Source organism: Grampus griseus (genome assembly GCF_964374135.1).
Source record: "Grampus griseus genome assembly, chromosome: 11".
Taxonomy (NCBI): Eukaryota; Metazoa; Chordata; class Mammalia; order Artiodactyla; family Delphinidae; genus Grampus; species Grampus griseus.
In genome coordinates, this window is record NC_139005.1 from 9,362,084 (window position 1) to 9,381,727 (window position 19,644).

General features: G+C 46.4%; 1 protein-coding gene and 1 long non-coding RNA gene across 3 annotated transcripts in view; one reads left to right on the top strand and one right to left on the bottom strand.

Moving 5' to 3' along the window:
• The window catches only part of DUSP16 (dual specificity phosphatase 16), an 84,954-nt gene that overhangs the window by 35,032 nt on the left and 30,278 nt on the right, over positions 1-19,644 (bottom strand). For both annotated transcript variants that reach the window (XM_082665535.1, XM_082665536.1), the window contains exons 4-5: positions 12,286-12,876; positions 11,160-11,298 (exon numbers count right to left, since the gene is read on the bottom strand). In XM_082665535.1, the coding sequence (XP_082521661.1) occupies positions 11,160-11,298; positions 12,286-12,513 (367 nt within the window). In that variant the 5' untranslated portion in view covers positions 12,514-12,876. The remainder of the gene's footprint in view (positions 1-11,159; positions 11,299-12,285; positions 12,877-19,644) is intronic.
• Positions 5,224-8,074, top strand: LOC309830431. The gene is made up of 3 exons (XR_014297481.1): positions 5,224-5,355; positions 5,571-5,729; positions 7,950-8,074. It is a non-coding gene; the product is annotated as an uncharacterized lncRNA (long non-coding RNA).

Genomic DNA, 19,644 nt, shown 5'->3' on the forward strand with positions numbered 1-19,644 from the left:
TACACAAAGGAGACAACCCTAATATTAAACAATGAAATGCTGAAATGTGTATTTTGCAAGTATTTTAATTGCTCTCATGAATAACTATTTTGCACTTTAGTCTGAAGTGACTGATTCAGGCAACTTTACCCTCTAACCATTTAAAAACACACAAGCATGGTCACAGTTCTCCCAGGGTCAGTGGACTGTATACATGGAAAGCTGAAACTACTGACATGAAAGGCAAAGGAAAGGCAACATAATTTTGTACCTCCGAAGAAAGCAAACAAAAATATGTAACTGTACTTTTCCAATGCACATAGGTTGGTCTGGGTGAGCCCAACCACACAGGCTTGATCGATCATTTCCAGGGGGGTAGAGAGCATGGCGCACTTTCCTCAGCAACAGCAGCAGCAATTATGTCCTAGCTAGTCAACTCTCCGCTGAGCAGCCCAGAAGAGAAAAATCCCAAATGACGTGGAACGCTCATTTTAAACTCTCATTCCATCTCCTCCATCCACCTGACAGGATGGTGGACAGACATGCATTTCTGTGGAGATCCTCCAGGAAGCCTGAGAAGTAGCCTCCAACTCGTAAAACTTGCCCCATAAGTAACACCCCCAAAAAAGCTCACTCTGTATGAGAACAACCTATCCCCTGGCACAGCTGGGGAATGGGACATTCTAGCTAATTTTTTTTTAAACAAAACAATCCCATCTCTCTTTTTTTTAAATAAATAAATTTATTTATTTATTTATTTTGGCTGCTTTGGGTCTTCATTGCTGCACATGGGCCTTTCTCTAGTTGCGGTGAGCAGCAGCTATTCTTCGTTGTGGCGTGCGGGCTCAGTAGTTGTGGCTCACGGGCTCATCAGTTGTGGCTCGTGGGCCCTAGATCGCGGGCTCAGTAGTTGTGGCTCACGGGCTCATCAGTTGTGGCTCGTGGGCCCTAGATCGCGGGCTCAGTAGTTGTGGCTCACGGGCTCATCAGTTGTGGCTCGTGGGCTCTAGATCGCAGGCTCAGTAGTTGTGGTGCACGGGCTTAGCTGTTCCACGGCATGTGGGATCTTCCCGGACCAGGGCTCGAACCCGTGTCCCCTGCACTGGCAGGCGGATTCTTAACCACTGCGCCACCAGGGAAGCCCTCTAGCTGATTTTTGGATTAACACAGTTATCAAACACACGATAAACGAATTAAAAAATTTCAAAATACTAGCGTAAAAAAAGCACTAAATACTAAAATAATGCAACTTACAAGAGTTCTCGTGTCTCATGATGTCTAAATCTTACATTCCTCAAGATAATGTTATCTAGATCAATTCGACTGGCAAAATCCAGAAGTGTTGTTTAGTAAAGAGTTCTCAGAAGATGTCGAGTGGTATTTTTTACTCTTACTGATCTTTCAAATTGGCAATACATAACTATACCCAGAGGCTCTTCTTCAACACACACAAACACACGCACACACACACAGCCAGGCAGGACTCTCAATACCTGCCTTCAAACAAAGGTTGTTCTGAACAGCACAACCAGAACGACCAATCAAAAGGAACTACGGCCAGAATCCACCCTTGGCTAAGCAAAGGCAACAAGCTCTATAAGCAGGAGAGAGGTTCCCAGAGGCCACCCGACTGGTCCTCCAGTGACTTTAAGACGTGAAGCTACAGCCAAGCGAACAGCAGCCTGGGGCTTCCTGAGGAGGAAGCACCTAGAAGGCCTCTGCTTCCATCAGCATGGAAGGAGGAGGTTACTAAGGAGATCACCTTTGCTCATGTTCACCTGAAAATCAAAGATTTCCAAGGTTGCATTTGGGGGCTTGAGGTCCCAAACTCCAACCTAACATTTTCAATCCTCTTTTGGTCATTTTCACTTGAAAGACTTATCGATACTTCTAAAATAAATTCCAAGCCAACATCTCGCTCTCTTTGGTTCTGTATCCCTGTTCGCATCTGCCCCGTTCTCCCAGTCACCTCAGCAGCAGCCGCCTGGTATGCCAACACTCAGACTTGCTTTTGCGAGGTCCATCTGCCTGTCCCCGCCTCCTCTCCACCCCCAGCCCACAAGCTCCATGCCGCACTGCTAGATAAATTCAGGAACAGCTCTCTCTGATCTGTCCGTCCTTTTCCCAACTTGTTTCCACTCTGCGGCCAGATTAAGGTCCTGAGATAAAGTGTTGATATATCCTCTGCTCCCAAATACACACAGAATACAATTCAAAATTCCTGATCAGACACTCAAGCCCTTCATCACCTGATCCCACTCTACTGTCCACCCTCACTGTCCCTATTCTACCCACCACCATGGCCCAGGCCCATTCATCTTCTTACTGTTTTCCCACCACACCTGGGCTTTCTCATCTCCAGCCTCTGGTAACAACCAGGGAAGTCCCTCTAGTTTCAATTCTATTCTGTTGCATTTTTTAAAATTCTGCTGTATTAAAAAAAATTCTTCCCTGACCAGTGTATTTAAATAGGGTCTTGCCAACTTAGAACTTCTATAAAAGGTATAGCCATGGGAATTCCCTGGCAGTTCAGGGGTCAGGGCTCCGTGCGTCCACTTCAGGAAGCACAGGCTCGATCGCTGGTCAGGGAACTAAGATCCCACAAGCCACGCAGCCAAAAAATACACACACACACACACACACACACACACACACACACACACACACAGCCATCACACAGCAGTAAGAATTTACCATTAACCTGGTAATTGTGAATTCTCTTTCCGTGTGTGTGTGTGTGTGTGTATGTGTGGTGACCTCTTACCCCTCCGGCTATAATACCCTGTGAACTGTCTGCATAAGAATTGTGTCTCACACTCCTTTGCAATCACCTCTGCATTTAGCACAGTGCTTGGCACATAATTAAATGTTTATTGACTCCTCCCTTGATACAATGAATAGCTGTTGATGGACATTAAGTCTTGTGTATTTTGGGTGTTCAAAAGGACTTCCTGGGGCTCCTCTGGTGGCGCAGTGGTTGAGAGTCTGCCTGCCGATGCAGGGGACACGGGTTTGTGCCCCGGTCCGGGAGGGTCCCACATGCCGCGGAGCGGCTGGGCCCGTGAGCCATGGCCGCTGGGCCTGCGCGTCCGGAGCCTGTGCTCCGCAACGGGAGAGGCCACAACAGTGAGAGGCCCGCGTACCACAAAAAAAAAAAAAACGACTTCCTGATTCCATTCAGAGCTGAAAGCTCTGCGGGTCTGGGTGTGAGCCCAGAACCTGCTTCCTACTCCTTGACCACAAGGCCCCAGAGGACCCTCAGGGTGAGCAAAGCGGCACAGGGCAAGGAAAACATTTCTCTGCTACGAAAGGTTAAAAGGGGAGACTTGGTAAATTCTGCTCTCATTATCCAGCAGCCCCAGTGAGTCCTCAGGGTGCTTCTATCACGTCCAGGGAACTTTCCACGAGAGGTGGGTTCCCTCGGCGGCTCAGGACGACAGAGTCCGGTACGACATCCAGGGCTCAGGGAACCAGGGGCACAGCTCTCAGGAAACGCACTGGACCAACTATCATCCGATCCCGGCTAAGGATGAAGCGGCTGCCGGATGTGCCTCTGGTGACCGTCGGGGGCAAGGCCTCATGAAACCATCCATCGGGAGACGATGCTCTGAGTCCCGAGGAAAAGCGAATAGGAGTCTGGTCTCCGGAGGACGACCCTTCGGAGTCCCATCTGCCTGACGTGTGAACTGCACACGGGTCACCACACAGCTCACTTCTTGGGCCTTTTCCCGTGAAGCTCAGGCTTCCTAATCCACCACGAGCAGGCCCTCCCGGGACCCCCTGGGGTGTGTCCACTCTGGCAGCCGTCCTCCTCCGGGGCCAAGCGCACCACCTCCCAGCAGATGCGGCGGAGCAGCGGGAAGGAAAGGGTCCCTGTTTGTCAGCCAAACAACCCTGGAGACCACTGGCATCCACAGGAGGGTGCAGAGCCGTGCCGTGGGCACTGCTGCGAGCCGGACACGGCGCTGGCTGATGGGACAGCCGTGACCACGACAGAGGTCCTCTCTGGAATTGACAGTTCAGTGGGACAAACTTCAACCAAATAATTAGATGAATAATTGGCTAATTATGGTGGGTGGCCAAAGGAGTGCGTGTGACAAGAGGACACTCAACTCTGCCTGGGAGCCGGGGGGGGGCTTGACGGCCACCGTGAATCCAGCAGGAGACACCCAGGTACATGGGGAGAGGGGGACACTTGGAGGAGGAGGAGGGTGCCTCTGGGCTGCAGGTCTCGGGCACCTGAAGCTAAAGTGCTAAAATCACACACACACACACACACACACACACACACACACACACACACACACACACACACACACACACACACACACACACACACACACCAACCTGAGGACGGAGAGGGGCACGAGATGAGGGCACAGAGGCAGGCAGGAGCCGTCACTGCAGGGCTTCGGAGTCGGGGAAGGGTTCTGGAATTTTCCCTAAGAGCACTGATGCAGACTAGGCTGGGGAGTGATATAATCACAGTTACGCTGAAAATATCAAAGAGAGACGTAACGTTGGCGAGGGTGCGAGGAAAGGGCAGAGAGGCAGCAAGACAGGGTGAGAGAGCAGGGAGGAGGGTCCCGGGGCAGGTCTGAAGGGCTGATGTGGGCCTGAGTTGGAAGCACAGCGCAGGGAGGCCAGAAGAAAGGTCTGGTGGCCAAGAGGTGACAGGTGTCACCGAGCCTCCAAAGGCTCCCCAGGCCAGCCCAGCAAAGCACAGGCTCGTCCTGCCAGGCTGAAGGGCCCGCGCAGCCTGACTGCACTTCCTCTCAAGACCCCTTCCTCCCGTCACAGAAAGTCCACTCAGCCTCCTGGCTGCCTCCTAAAATCTGTGTTCACTCCTGCCATTTTTAATGATGTCAGTCCACAGAGGACCCTCCCCACCCAAATCTTACTCACTTTTCAAGGTTCGATTAAAATTCCACCGCCGCCCTCAAACCTTCCCCAACTCCTGCAGGCAACACCGAGTCACCCCTTATCACTCGACGCACTGTCATCTGCTTCTATTTCATCCGCTCCAGACGTGCTGCCCCAAATTAACCGAGGGGTCTCCAGGGCAGGGACAAGATGTGCACTTTTCCAGTACCCTATCCCCCAGGCCCACCCCGGGGCCCACCCAAGGGAGCCCTCGAACACTGTGAGTGAGGCCAGCTGAATGGACAGGACACAAATGACATGACCAGGGCAGGGGAAGACTGATGTCACCACTGTCACCCAGGGTGCTTCTGTGTAGCTTGTGCCACACGTCAGGGTGAGGGACTGTCTCGAGCCTGGTCTGCAGTCCATTTGTTAAAGACACAGCCTCAGGCATGATGTCTTAGCCACCGGTAGCTGCGGAGTGACAGGGCTGGCTTGTTACCACACAGGCAGGTAAGAACTGGAGAAAAGACGGGCCAGTTTAGATAACCTCATGCAAACTGAGAAGGAGAGCCAGCAACTACACGGCAGCCAGTGGGCGAAACGGTACCTATTTTTAGTCTGTTTTCAGTGGCTCTCACCGCAGCTCTTTAAACACAAGAAGAGCCAATTCCTGAACAACTGCAGTACTTTGACTGGAATCCATTAACTTCAATCTCTTTTACCAGCTACTACAGGATCTGAAACGGGAGGATTGAAGATTTCCCTTCTCTAGACACAAGGACAGAAGAAACGCCACACTGGATGAGAGAACGGATGTTGACAACGGCGCGCACAGCAAATCTGTGAGCGGGAGGACCGGGTTCTGCCCTACTTGCATTAGGAAGGTAACCGGCTCCACTGAAGCAATGCACATTTACCACACGGAACTGCTGACTGCATCTAGATTCCTGTTAAACTGAAAATGTGTCAAGAGTCAAATACATTTTTATTCACTCCTAGCTCTAACTACAGTAGCAGCTCTAACTCAAAACAAAGAAATACGTATTTGGCCTTTAGCCACAGCAGACATTAATCTAAGACCTTAGCTGTGTTTGGAGACAAAATGTTTCTAAGAGCCCTCAGCACTGCGCCTGACACTAACCCCAATGGTATCTTCCATCATTATCCGGAGTGGTATTTCAGCTCAGGACAGAGTAGACTTTTAGTTGATGATTCCCCCCAGCTGAAAAAATTTAATGCTTAAAAATTTTATATACAGTCTGTTTTCATACGTTGCTTCTCCCATAAAATGTGAAGTAAGAATATGACTCTGAAGTCCGCAAAGAGGCTGAGGGATAAAGCAGAAACTAACACACCACTGTAAAGCAATTATACCCCAATAAAGATGTTTAAAAAAAAAAAAAAGAGGCTGAGAGCTACCACAAAAGCACAGGCCTGATCTGAAGTGGGCACCCCTGATTCTCAGTCTAGCCTCCTGAGGGAATTCCAGACGACTCAGGAATTACTGCAGCCAGGGGCCTGGGCGCACAGTGAGAAGAGGGAGAGCTGGGGAGAGTCACGCAAGGGCTCTGTTATTTTCCTCGTCTGTAAATGAAAGGGCTGAGGTCTGTGATTCCGTTAGGGTTTTCTGCTGCAGGGCAATCCTGTGCCTCAACACAGGGTAGAAATGAGTGCTGCAGAATTAGCAGACTTTCGTGGGTCCCTTTTGCTTTTACTCAGAGTTACAACAGCGGGGAAAGAGAAGAAAATAATAGAACAGCAATCTTTGTTTCTACTAAATGAACCCACTTATTCTGTTTTCTCTATGTCAGCACACGCAAAAAAAGTCTAGATTCGGTGGTTTTTCTTTTTTTCTAATATATTTGTTTTCAATCTGGCACCCTTAGAAATAGATTGATAATAGACAAAGGCAAGTAAAATAAAGTAATATAATGAACAAAGGCCAAGAAACAAGATTATTTTTTAGAGAGAACTAGTTTTCTGAAGGTTAACAAGACCAAAAAAGTTGATCAATAAGTCAAGGTTGGCAACTGTTTATATCCATCAACGATGAGGGACAACTTTCCAAAGGGATCCAAGTTCATTCTTTTTGGCTAAGATGAGGCTACAACTCATAGTAAAACCCTTTAATCCCCTGGGGGGGAAACAATGCTATGGTCTAATCTGGCTTGGTTATTGGGAGACTACTGGGAGACTTATTAACGGCTAAGCAGGATAAGCAATTTAATTTTTTTAAAAAATAAATTTATTTATTTGTTTTTGGCTGAGTTGGGTCTTGGTTTCTGCACGTGGGCATCCCCTAGTTGCAGCGAGCAGGGGCTACTCTTCACTGCGGTGCGCGAGCTTCTCATTGCGGTGGCTTCTCTTATTGCAAAGCGTGGGCTCTAGGCGCGCAAGCTTCAGTAGTTGTGGCACCCGGGCTCAGTAGTTGTGGCGCACGGGCTTAGTTGCTCCGCGGCGTGTGGGATCTTCCCGGACCAGGGCTTTAGGCCGTGTCCTCTGCACTGGCAAGTGGATTCCTATCTACTGCGCCATCAGGGAGGTCCCTCAATTTAAAGTACAAAAAAAATGATTTCAACTGTTCTCAATTCATACGGATTCAAGGGCTTGTATCCACCTATGAGTGGCACTAGGTTTTCTAGAGCTCGTAGCTCCTCATCAAAGCTCAGGATTTAAGCCCTGTTTAATTGTACTAGAGTTTTGTTTGTTTTTTGGCCACACCACGTGGCTCGTGGGATCTTAGTTCCCTGACCAGGGATTGAACCCAGGCCCTCAGCATTGAGAACTCAGAGTCCTAACCACTGGGCCGCCGGGGGATTCCCTGTACTAGCGTATTTATTAGATCTTAAAATCATGTTGAAATCTGCTTAAATAGATGGAAACATTTTCGTATTAGATACTTTTCCCATAGCAGCTATATTTTTGCTCTACCTGAACGAAGACAACTCGCAAATCATTTATGTCAAAATATCCTCAAGTTTTCGCTACACTTTCAGATTAGTTTCATCGCTGTTTAATCACTTACAAATTAAACTAAATGAATAAAATAAGTCATATGAAACACAAATGGTATAAACCTACACGTAAGCTCATTTATATTTCAGATATCCATTGAAAACTGAAGAAGTGCTAGGCCTTGTGGGGAACACAGGGATGAACAAGACACAGTCCTCGGCTTGAAAACAGAGAATCCAGGAGGGGGGTTAAGCTAACAAATGAAGAAGATACATGACAACGTAAGTTTAACTAAGATTTTAAGATACTAATCGAAGACTCACATGTGGCACATGGCTGTCAAATATTAATCACTTGGTTTAGAATACTGGCCGGGCTTAAAAAGAGGGAAAGTTGATCAGTCAGGGGTCAAGATCGCTGGCTGAGTAGGGCCCGCAGATGTGGCCAGTACAGGCCGAGTCCACTGCAGACCCAGGTTCTAAGTTTCAGGACTGGAAGGCTTGGGACCCCGGTCTCACTGATAATCAGTGGCTTAACAGGACCCCCTTCCCCGGCAGAAGCTGAAGGTTACCAGGCTAGCCTGTCCCAGAGCAGAACCTGCTGCTCCACAGGGAAGAACTGAGCCCACTGAGCTCCAGTGCAGCTTCCCCGAGTCCAACCCTCTCCCGAAACGGAGTCTTCGTTGTTAGTGTCCATGTCACTAGGTCCCACAGGTCAGTCTGGGTCTCCTCTTGCTTGAGGAAAAGGGCTTATTAAGATGCTTCCTCTATCAGTTCCTCGGGGAGGTCCTCTTCTTCCCCTTCTCCAGAGTCACTGCTCCCTAGGTAAGGTGGCCCTGAGAAGGTGAATGGAATTCGGGCCACAATTCTTCACTCCATATACTGATATAATGACCATAAAAAAACCATCTGACGTATCTAATACTTTCTTCCTGTCAATCTCAAAGTAACTGAAAGCTCTAAAGTAATGGAGAAATCACTCCAAGAAACCACTTTGTCTTTCTATTATCACACACAGCCCCACCCCAGGGCCGACAAGCATCTGTAACTGCTGAAAGCATCAGGGGCAGCTTGTAGTGAAACTTGTCTCCAGCAACCCTGTCATTTCCCGTAGCATCTGTGGGACGCTAGCATGCTTTTCCAAGGTCAGTTATTTTCCCCGAAGCAAAATATTTAAGAAACACGTGTTGATATGTCCTTCTACCCCACATCCCTGGGACGTCCTCTAGAGCAGCTGCTGGAACTTGGCAAAAAACAAAAAAACGAAAGCACAAAACAAAAAAAAACCACTGCCGAGAACTGATGGTCACGCCTTCCCCAGCACTCTCTCTCTTCTACTAACTCTCTTTTCTGTCCACTCTGAGGAACAGGCTCACTAACCAAGGGAATTTCCAACCGGTCAGGAGCTTTGGGATGGCCGAGAGGCTTTTAATCGTCCGGAACCCTCTCTGAGGTGTCCTAAGAAATCTCGCTGCTCAGAAACTCCCAAACAAGGGCATTCAGTCCCTGAAGCCACCTTCTAAGCTGAAAGAAATACAGGATTCTGGGGTGTGGATGACGAGACGGAGCTGCGAATACACGTATGTGGTCTCGGAGCTGCCTTGATGGGCTTTCCTTTAGGCCTAGGACCCATTTCCGGTACAAAGTGGGGATGCCAGGGGTTCTGACCAGCACCATCCCACGTATCCCTAGGGCTGATCTCGAGGGTCAGAATGAGTCCTTTTCCTTCCTTACTGCCCAGTGAGCACCCCTCCCAAAGCCGCACATGGCTGGAAGGAACCTTCCACATAACAAGGGAGAGCTCCTCGGGAAAGAGGAGAGACGACTTGAGTAACTAAAACTCGACATGAGCTCATTCCTCCGGGAGCATCTGCCTGGCCAAGCCGTCGGGTCAGAGCCCCCGTAGAGAAAAGCGTCTCAAACAAGAGCAAAGAGGGATAATCGCCTTCCCTCTGGGTGCACCCTCTTTAAGAAAAACCCTGGTTCCGTCGATAGGGCTCCAAGGTAAAGTCCCTCACAGTGGCTCCAGGAAGCACGACTGCGTTCCTAACTCAGCAACCGAGGTGAGTGGGACTCTAATAGCAGTTGTCAGGTTTAACACACTTATACAACCAGTAAAAGACCATGCCTACCAAGAGACACAGAACCTAATGCTATAATTCTCCATTACAGAGTTCTGAGAGCTCCGTTCTGAGACCGAGCTGGCTTCACTTTAGGACAGAATTGCAGCATAGATGAAACGTGTGCCAACAGACGACCTGAAAGTGACAGGTAACGATGCTTTACTCTTTGAAACCGGGAGCAAAAGCTGACGAGGGAGAAATGAAGACACAGAAGTCTCATTGAAACCTTCAGGGAGTTTAAACGTGGTAACAAACCAACAACTGATTCAGCCTATTCTCTTCCAACTGAAATGTCCACAGTCTAACCATCAGTTGCCAGTAACATCAAGCTCACCGGACTCTCCCTGCAACAAAAGACGAAAGGTGCGAGAGTGACAATATCTGTCAATATTTTGTTTTTCTTAGATCAGATTTTTAAAAGCGATCTTGCCGATCACTGTGGCAGAATCTGCTGGACACAGCGGCTTTGTGGTAAAGGTTACTGCGCATTGTCAAACTGTATTCCCTGCTCTGGGAGCCAGAGTGAGTGAAAGGGCTTCGGTGCTGTCTGCCAAACAGGGAAAGCAAAGGATGAACAGTCTGCTTTGGAATTTGATGAGATGGAACTCCCATACCACCCTCCTTTAGGGCAGATATAAAATAGTTAGTCCTTTCCGTGCGCTTTACAAAGTCAGCTGGTTGCTTAGCATTTGCAAGTTGAGACTTTTTTCAGTTGTGAAAACAAAACAAAAATACGTAAGTTAGTTTTAAAATTTTCCCTCTGATTATTGGAAGAAATATTCCGCACACATTCTCTTTCTGTCTCATTGTACATAACGTCCAGGATGGGTGATCTTATTGCTGGAGTCCACTTCAACCAAAAATGTTTAACAGGGGTTCACACTGAGTGCTGGGCGGGTCCTCTCCTTGGGGGTGGGCACTGAGAGCGAGCTGAAACGCAGAGCATTCGGTGTTCGTAGATCTACACGGGCGCACAGACCTACACGGCACTTCTGGCTAATAAATACCCGATGAAGAGGCATTTGAGCTAAATCAGAAATACACTGACCAATGGGGAAGAACAACAGCATTCAGGTTAACTAGAATAGTTACATCAATCAGAAGCTATAAATAAGTCATTTTACACCGTGACCTCAAAGTTGCGTCCACCTAGTGTACTTCGAGCTCGTTGTGGAACCCTGCTTACTCACAGGCTCAAGGAGGTTGCGAGCCCTCACAGTTGTACCCCAAGCCTTACCTGCTAGCAGGTGAACAGAGCTGAAGCTCTTCTCCAGTTTACCCAGGAGTACAGTGAGAAAACAGTCTGAGGCCAGAGAGGCCACATCTTGGGAGCTTTGATCGTAAACTACAACCTTCTGACTGCAATCAACGTCGACCTAAAATGCAAACGTGAGGCTGTCAGGGAGGAAAGCGAGGATAATAATCCCATACACCTCTGCTGCTGAAGCAAGTAACTGCTTCCTGTTTTCCTTAATAATCTGAATAAAAATGAGATGTGGTCAAATGTACTGGATAAACCAAGCATATGCATGGTTTAAATGTTTGCAAAAATCAACATTTGCAAGGCAAACTTGATGCTATTTCTGTGTAAATGTGCTCAAAACTCCTTAGTTTTAAATCCTTAACACGGTAACAGGGTAAAAACATGTACAACAAAATAATACACAAAATAAATGTAACGATCCCGATCGCCCGAACTAAAGAAACATTTTAAATGGTTTCTACTCGGTAACAAATCAGCTTTTCGTAAGATTAAAGCACGAACTCATTTTTATTCCTGAACAAAACAAACAGCCTTACCTACCACAAAGCTGACAGCCTGGTATCCTAAGAAAAACTCTCCTTGAAGATCCTTAAATTCTGACCATTACCTTAACTTCCCACAAATAAAAAACACTTGTAATATAATTCGTTTCTACTTTCTCGTCAAGGCACTTGAAAAGAACGATTTCCTTTCAGTACATTTGTAAACAACATAAAACCATGTATTAGTTATTAATAATATACAAACAATATTATATACTATTATATAATTGCTAACAATTGAGTATTATACTGTATTAGACATAACTTTTTATTTGTGTTAAATTAATAAAACAATTTTTAGCATTAATAGGGAAACAGAGCACTGGATCAAATAAAAACAAGTTAAGCTTTCTGTGTAGCTTAGAAACATCCTGAGGTGTGACAGTGTCTACAATTAGTGAATTATTCTGAGGTAGCATAAGGTATCAACGTTTAGAAAAAGCAACCCAAACTTCCTCAAATTACTTTCTCCCCTTAAAAATGAGGCTTCATTTAAAATGATTCCCCATTCAGCAGGTCCATTTATTTTAAAAAGGAAAAAACAAGCAAGCATGTACCTTATGTTTGGCTGAGTGCTGGATGAGCTCTGTAATTAACACTTTGTCCTGTTGCAACCTTCGCTTCATAAGCTTGGAGCAGTTGATATTAATGGCTTCCAAAATGTGGGACGTATTGTATTCCACAAATGGCCGGCTATCAATTAGCAGCACTTTTTCCGTTCCACTTTCCAGCAGAGCCACCAACCTCTCAGTAACAATTTGAGTTCCAATCATCTCATGGGCCATGACAACAATAAGTCCTCTTTTCCCACCTCCTCCTTTAATTTGCCACGATGATGTAATGGTGGTGTGCTCAAAGGCTCAGCCACTCCATTGTACTGAAATGTATGAGGTCAGGCTGGTGGCGACTGGCAAGAGGAGAGTTAAACCCATTTTCAGCAAGAGCCCTCCAAGTGAATGTCTCTTTCTCTTTCCCGTTGATGTGCTCTCGCAGAGGCCTCCTGCCACAAAGCAGCCCCTCACACTTGATTCATAAAGAGATGACTGGAATAACCATTCCAACAAAAGATGCTTTGGGGCAGCCAGTGCATTACATCATTCTTTACCTCTGTTCCCTCGCGCCAACAGCTTTACATGGGGCTGAAAAGCCTACATGGAGAGAGAATGACAGACGGAAAACAAAACACGGGGGTCAGAAAAAGAAAGAGCATCGGATTAGAGGGAGTGTATGATTCATAATATTTACCCCATTAATCTAATTCCATACTTGATGCACTGTTTCATTTGAACAAACAAACAAAAAGGACAAGTAGGTATGGCTTCAGGAAACGTACTAATGATGATTCGCTTTCACCGCAAAATATAAAAACTCAAAGATGACAAAACAAGACAGAGTCATGAATTATATATAATCACCTGGGGGCCCAGAACTACTTGACTTACAGTATGAAATGAAAAGAGCTGTAAAAAGCCAGTCCAAGCATTTTTATTCCAGCTTTTATTTGCTTATTTCTTGAAAATAGCACAAAAAACAACCACCTAAGATCAGGTTAGCAATCTGACGTTGTCAGGACATAAAAACCTTTCCTGATGGCTTGAGAATTACTATGATAAATGGAGTGTGTGTGCTGTGAGCATTCCTTGAAACTACCCTCAGGAAGAAGAGGCAGGAAAATGGGAGGTTCTGTAAATTTCGGCTGCCTTTTAAGGAAGAGGAGGGGCAATGACTGATGTACTTGTCACACCAAGTGCTGAACTAGCTGCTGGGGGCCTGTGAGGCATCCACTCCGCCCCAGGCCGACTCACAGCTAAGATCCTGGCCGGTCCTCCGCTTCCAGTTCGCTTTTTCTTGTACCTCATTTTTAAGAGACTCACTGATTCCCAGCCTCAGAAAATCTCACACCTTGACCGTGGACTCTAGGTCAGCAACCCAGGCATACGAGAGCCCTTAATACTGGACCTGATGCTTACTTATTCTTGCCAGACTCCTAAGATAGACCATTTCCTAGTTAACGCTAGTTGGAGTTTTGTGCCCAGAGCTTAAGCCCGCACCCAGACCTTCAATATTCTCACGTTCCGATCTCCCCGGTCCATCTCTGCTTATAGGAAATGCCCTACTACATAAAACTAGACGTCCACTGTCGGCATTCGACTTCTGGAGGTTAAACTACCTGATGGCAGACGTTTTGTACTGTATTTCTTCCTTCCACAGTGTTCTGCACATAAGATATTCAATTTACACTGTTACAAGTTAGTAAAATCCTCCTTGTTCCAAAAATGATTTAAGATACTGAATAATTCATATGTGATTAACTGATTTTGGATTAGGATGATAGGCCCCCTCAAACATCATGGGGTCCTGTTTCCTAATTTCAGACTTAGAAATTAGAGGCTGAAGCATGGAGAAGTAGGAGTAGACAGGATAGAGAGAGGAGTGGCCTCGCCCTGTACTTGTTACGTAACTTCGGACAAACCATATTAACCCCTCTGACCACACTTTCCTCATCTCTAAAAGGGACATATAGTATTGGCCTTGTCTCCTCACAAAGTTTGTTTTGAGGATGAAATTATGTCAGTTATCTAAAGAGAGTAAGTCAGAAAGCAACTGGTCATCACACAGAGAAAGGAGGAAAAATGCTGTAAAGATGCCAATGGTGAACAGAGCTGCCTTGCATCTGGAATCTGAAAGGCATCCCTCAGCAGATAAAGACGGGGCAATTCCATCCTGCTACAGTCCGGCTTCAGCCAGGCTGTGCCGCTTCTCATGGAGCCAGACATCCACGGCGTTAGAAGGCACCTGAGAAGCCATCGCGTCTAGCCTCACGTCTCACAAATCAGCTCCACATAACACATTATTTGTCCATTTCGTATCTTCATTATACGGATGTATTATTTTTAGTACAGCTTAATGGCAATGAAGCACAAAAGTCATCTCTACCTTCGACTGAAGAAACCAGAGCAGAGAATTTGTCCTACTCAATCAACCAATGCACATTCGCACAGCACCTACCCAGGGTATTTCTGACTCAAGTCCTGACTGCCCGGTGACACAGTTCACAGCCACGCAAGGTCCTGGGCTCGGATGGCCTGACTCCCTCACCGGGGCTCCCACTCCCGGGTTACCCTGTTTTCCTAAGAACCTGTCCCCACAATGAAGCTGCGCTGAGACAGAGTGACGTGACTTGTCCACGCGGGAGCCCGGGCAGCGCAGAAAGTGGAAACCCGAGAACGGGAGCAAGTGGATGCCAACAATGGCCTGAGTCTCTGGGCCCCATTGGCTCCTCTCAGTGGTGCAAACCGGGCAGGACAAAGCAGTTATCTGGGTTAGCAGATCGAGGGACAAAGGGAGGGAGAAGACGGCAAACATGCAAAAGCTGAGTGAGAAAGTTCTCATCTTTGCTTCCCCCCAGCCAACTCTCAGAAGCCCAGATCACTGAAACCCAAGGCAGGCTGCGGCCAACAGGTTCACCGGGAAGAAAACGGTCATTCCTCCCCAGAGAACCAGAGTCGGTCGTTCCGCATAGAAAAAGACCCTTTCCCTGACCAAGAAGAGGTCTGGTCAAAGTGACCCTGACATGAGGATGTAGCTGAAACAAAACAGTGAAGGTGAACTGGGGATAAAGTTACGCCTTTCACATTGTCCTGCGGCCAGCTGGAGCCCTCTGACAGCACCTTCATGCGCAACATCTGATGTTCTGAGGTCCCAGGTGACTACAGAGGAGGCCGAGGCTGCCAAGGGGCTGTGGAAGGTGAGGTAACAACAGGCTTAAACCTCGTTCACTTGCAGCTACAGAATTCTGGGGAAGACCGCATCCTAGGCTACAGCTCTAATTTAGAAATTTCTCTCCATTCACTGTTCTTTCCGAAGAAGGTCAACACGCTGAGATCAGGGACGCATCTGTGATAGTTTTGTTCTCGGAATCCCTTGCATCAAGTAGGATTTAAGAGATGACAGGAGAATATTTGATAGTTGGCACCCCAACAAGCTCATCTTACCCCAAAATCTCTTCAAGAAGTCAGAAGGCATACAAATTTTTAGATGGAACACGGGGGCCCAAGTGCATATAGCAAAGCCCAGGGCAGGCCAGCTTTGCTATTTACCTATTTTCTTAGACAATTTTAAAAGTTTTAATTAATTTCTTTCTATTTTTAATACAGAGTATAGTCACATGGCTCAAAAAAAATAAAAAATAGAAAACTGTATACACACTATGAATACATATACTTTATCCATCCAATGTTTGTCCACTATATTTCAATAAAGCTGTTAAAATTGCCATTATATTCAAAGTCCAACAAATACATTTAAGTGAAAAAAATGAGCACATTGAAAATCCTTCTCCCGCCCTTGTCCTCCGCCTGCCCAGGTCCTCCCTGGCCCTCTAACTGGTAAACACTGTTAATAGTTTCTTCTGATTTCTTCCAAAGATTTTTTAAAATGAAAATAGAATAAAACACTATATATTCTTTTCCTTTTCCTTCTCTGTTCAACTGGATACACAGTACTGTTACACATCCTGCTTTTTCTTTCACTTAAAATACTCCAATTTGATTTTTTCCAAATTTAATTAGAATGTAATACAACCTATATATCCATGGGTCTCCCATACATGCACTTTTGGAAATCTAAATAAAACATGTAGAAATACTTAACCTTAAAAGACAACTCCCAACCATAATTCAAAAAGAGTCATGTACACTGCAGCTCTATTTACAATAGCCAGGACATGGAAGCAACCTAAGTGTCCATCAACAGATGAATGGATAAAGAAGATGTGGCACATATATACAATGGAATATTACTCAACCATAAAGAGAAACGAAACTAAGTTACCTGTAGTGAGGTGGATGGACCTAGAGTCTGTCATACAGAGTGAAGTAAGTCAGAAAGAGCAAAACAAATACCGTATGCTAACACATATATATGGAATCTAAAAATTTAAAAAAAAGGTCATGAAAAACCTAGGGGTAGGATGGGAATAAAGACGCAGACCTACTACAGAATGGACTTGAGGACACGGGGAGGGGGGAGGGTAAGCTGGGACGAAGTGAGAGAGTAGCACTGACATATATACACTACCAAATGTAAAATAGATAGCTAGTGGGAAGCAGCCGCATAGCACAGGGAGATCAGCTCGGTGCTTTGTGACCACCTAGAGGGGTGGGATAGGGAGGGTGGGAGGGAGGGAGACACAAGAGGGAAGAGATATCGGATATATGTATATGTATAGCTGATTCACTTTGTTATAAAGCAGAAACTAACACACCATTGTAAAGCAATTATACTCCAATAAAGATGTTAAAAAAATTAAAAATTAAATTAAATTTAATTTAAAAAAAGGTCAGTATTTATTATACCGAAGACTAGTAACCTTAACCAGGTCCACTAAACAAATATTTACAAAGTGTCCTAGTTTCAGAAATAAAGGATTTAAAAGACTTTATTTATGAAAAGATGGAGAGAGGCAGAGGCAATATATTAGCATAACAAAATACACACATCAGGGAACAACGTGGGCAGATCCCCTAAAGAAGGGCCAATTGTGGTATATTTTACATTTCAGCAAACAATTTACGTTTCCTATTTTATAACATTTAATACTAACATAAACTGTGTAAGAACCTTTCACCCTAACATACAATATTTGAAGGTTTTCTGTGTAACTTACGTTTGAGATTCCATTCGGTTACCTATGGAAATGCATCTATGACTTTATAATGGAAATTAGGAGAGTGTTATTTCTTCAAACTCACGCTACATCCAACTTCGCAAGAGTATCAATGGACTAAAGAATACCACTGAATTAGTTATGTGGGAGAACTGCTAAGTCTAAGACTATTTTGATGATCAATGTAATTAAAAGAACGAAATAAAGCTCAACTGGCTAAGAACCAGTGTTTGCCATTAGAGTAATCAGCAGAGAGGAAAAGTGTTCTGTTTTGACTGCAGCCTTTACTTGACTTGCAGCCTTTAAAGCTAGTGTCCAACCAGCAAATGTTTTAAAGACTGAGGTCGTTTTTAAATGACTGGTAAGCGTCTCCCTCCTCTTCTCAGATGAGGCGTTATTCTCTTCGACTTCCCAGATACGATCCTGGCTTCTCGGCGGGTCACACTGCACTGGGTCTATCCCACCAGGAAAGAGGTGAGGCCCTTTCTCGCACACGATTCTCCCTCTGGGGCTGTCGCCGGCACAGCTGCCCCGGTGCCCACATCCGGGCCCACAGGCTGCCCCCCATCCCACCCCCCAGTTCCATTTTAAAACCTTCCTTTTTCAAAGGAATTCTCAGGAAAGGGGAAAGGACCCCAAAGCTGAGGACAGTGACCGAGCCTTGTCTGGTTGGGCTTCAGCTCAAGTTCAGATTCTCAGAGAATTTATGGAAAGCATATAATCAGGTGAGAAGTTTAAGACTGGCTTGTAGTTTAGCTATTAAACTACAAGCCAGTCTTAAATTTTTTTTTTCCTCCAGTAAAACTGAAGAAATAGGCAACAGGATACACCAAACAGGCTTTCAGCAGAGCCTTACACACAGACTATTAGTAAGAGAAAAACTCAACATACTGAGCTCTGTGCGTCTGGAGCCTGTGCTCCGCAGCAAGAGAGGCCGCGACAGTGAGAGGCCTGCGCACCGCGATGAAGAGTGACCCCCGCTTGTCACAACTAGAGAAAGCCCTCGCACAGAAACGAAGACCCAGCACAGCCAAAAATAAATAAATGAATAAATAAATTAAAAAAAAAAAAAAACTCAACAAATCAAAAGGGAAAAAAGGCGGCCATGATGTCTGGAAGCTTGAGCATCTTGGACTCGGACCATTTTAATCCTACGTTGATTAACGCTTCTCTGCCTCACACGCTGCGGGTTAACCCTGACAGAAATTCTGAGGTCTGGTATTTGGTAAAACGTATGCCATAAAGAAACAAAAACAAACCCCGAAACCATCCTCACCAAAGCCAAGAGGGCTACACGAGCTTAATGCACTTCTCAGTCACCTATTCCTGCCTTGGCCATATTTTCTTACCCCAGCATAGAGGACGCAACCTGACTAGTGGTGGCGATAACGGGATAGAGGTTGCTTGAATCACTGTCTAGGCAGAGCTAGGCGTGGAGACATTTGTCAGCACTGGAAAAATCCAACGACCGTCTCTCAGCAACTCACAGCACCGTAGGAAGAACCCGCTCTCATCAGAGGCTCAGGCTGTTTACACGCATCTCAAGGGTCCACAGACAAAGGCTGGAAGAGTAGCCATCCTTCAGAGACCCGATACAAGGCCTCTGCTGCAGACACAGACCGGCCCAGGCAGAGTCCAGATCTGGGAGAAGCCTTCCCCAAGTTTCTGCTGAGGAAGGGCACTGCGCTCCTGGAACTGGCTCAACGGAAGCCTCCCGTTCATGGTCACCTGTTCTACCAGCTTCCGCCTCCCTGACCCACCTGAGCTCTCCGCCCCACTCCACCCCTCCCCCCTCCCCCCCTCCTCCTTCCTGCCTCCACGCCAGTTATCCATCCCCGACACACTCCTGCCCCAGGGCTCCCTCACTTACCCTTCTGCACTTAAAGCTTCCTCCTGGCACCCTGCCTGAAAACGAGGGACTCTACACCCCCAGAAGCAGTAGTCTTGAGGGGGTGGGAATGAAGGACCCCTGGATGGAGTGGCTGGCAAGAGGAATGTGGCCAGAGGCTGGTTTAATCTGAGAGCTGAGGAGAACCCGTTGTGCCAGGATATTTGCAATAAAGCTGGCCTGGAGGCAGGGGAGGAGAGATTCAGAATGTTAGCTGGGGAATAATTGGTACATCCTGGTTTTCCCGAGCATCTGTCAGGCCTACTGCAGCTCATTCAGTCAACTAACAAATGGTTATCGGGCACCTAATAAGTGTCAGGCACTGCTGTGGAAATGCAACCAAAACGAACGAGGCAAAAT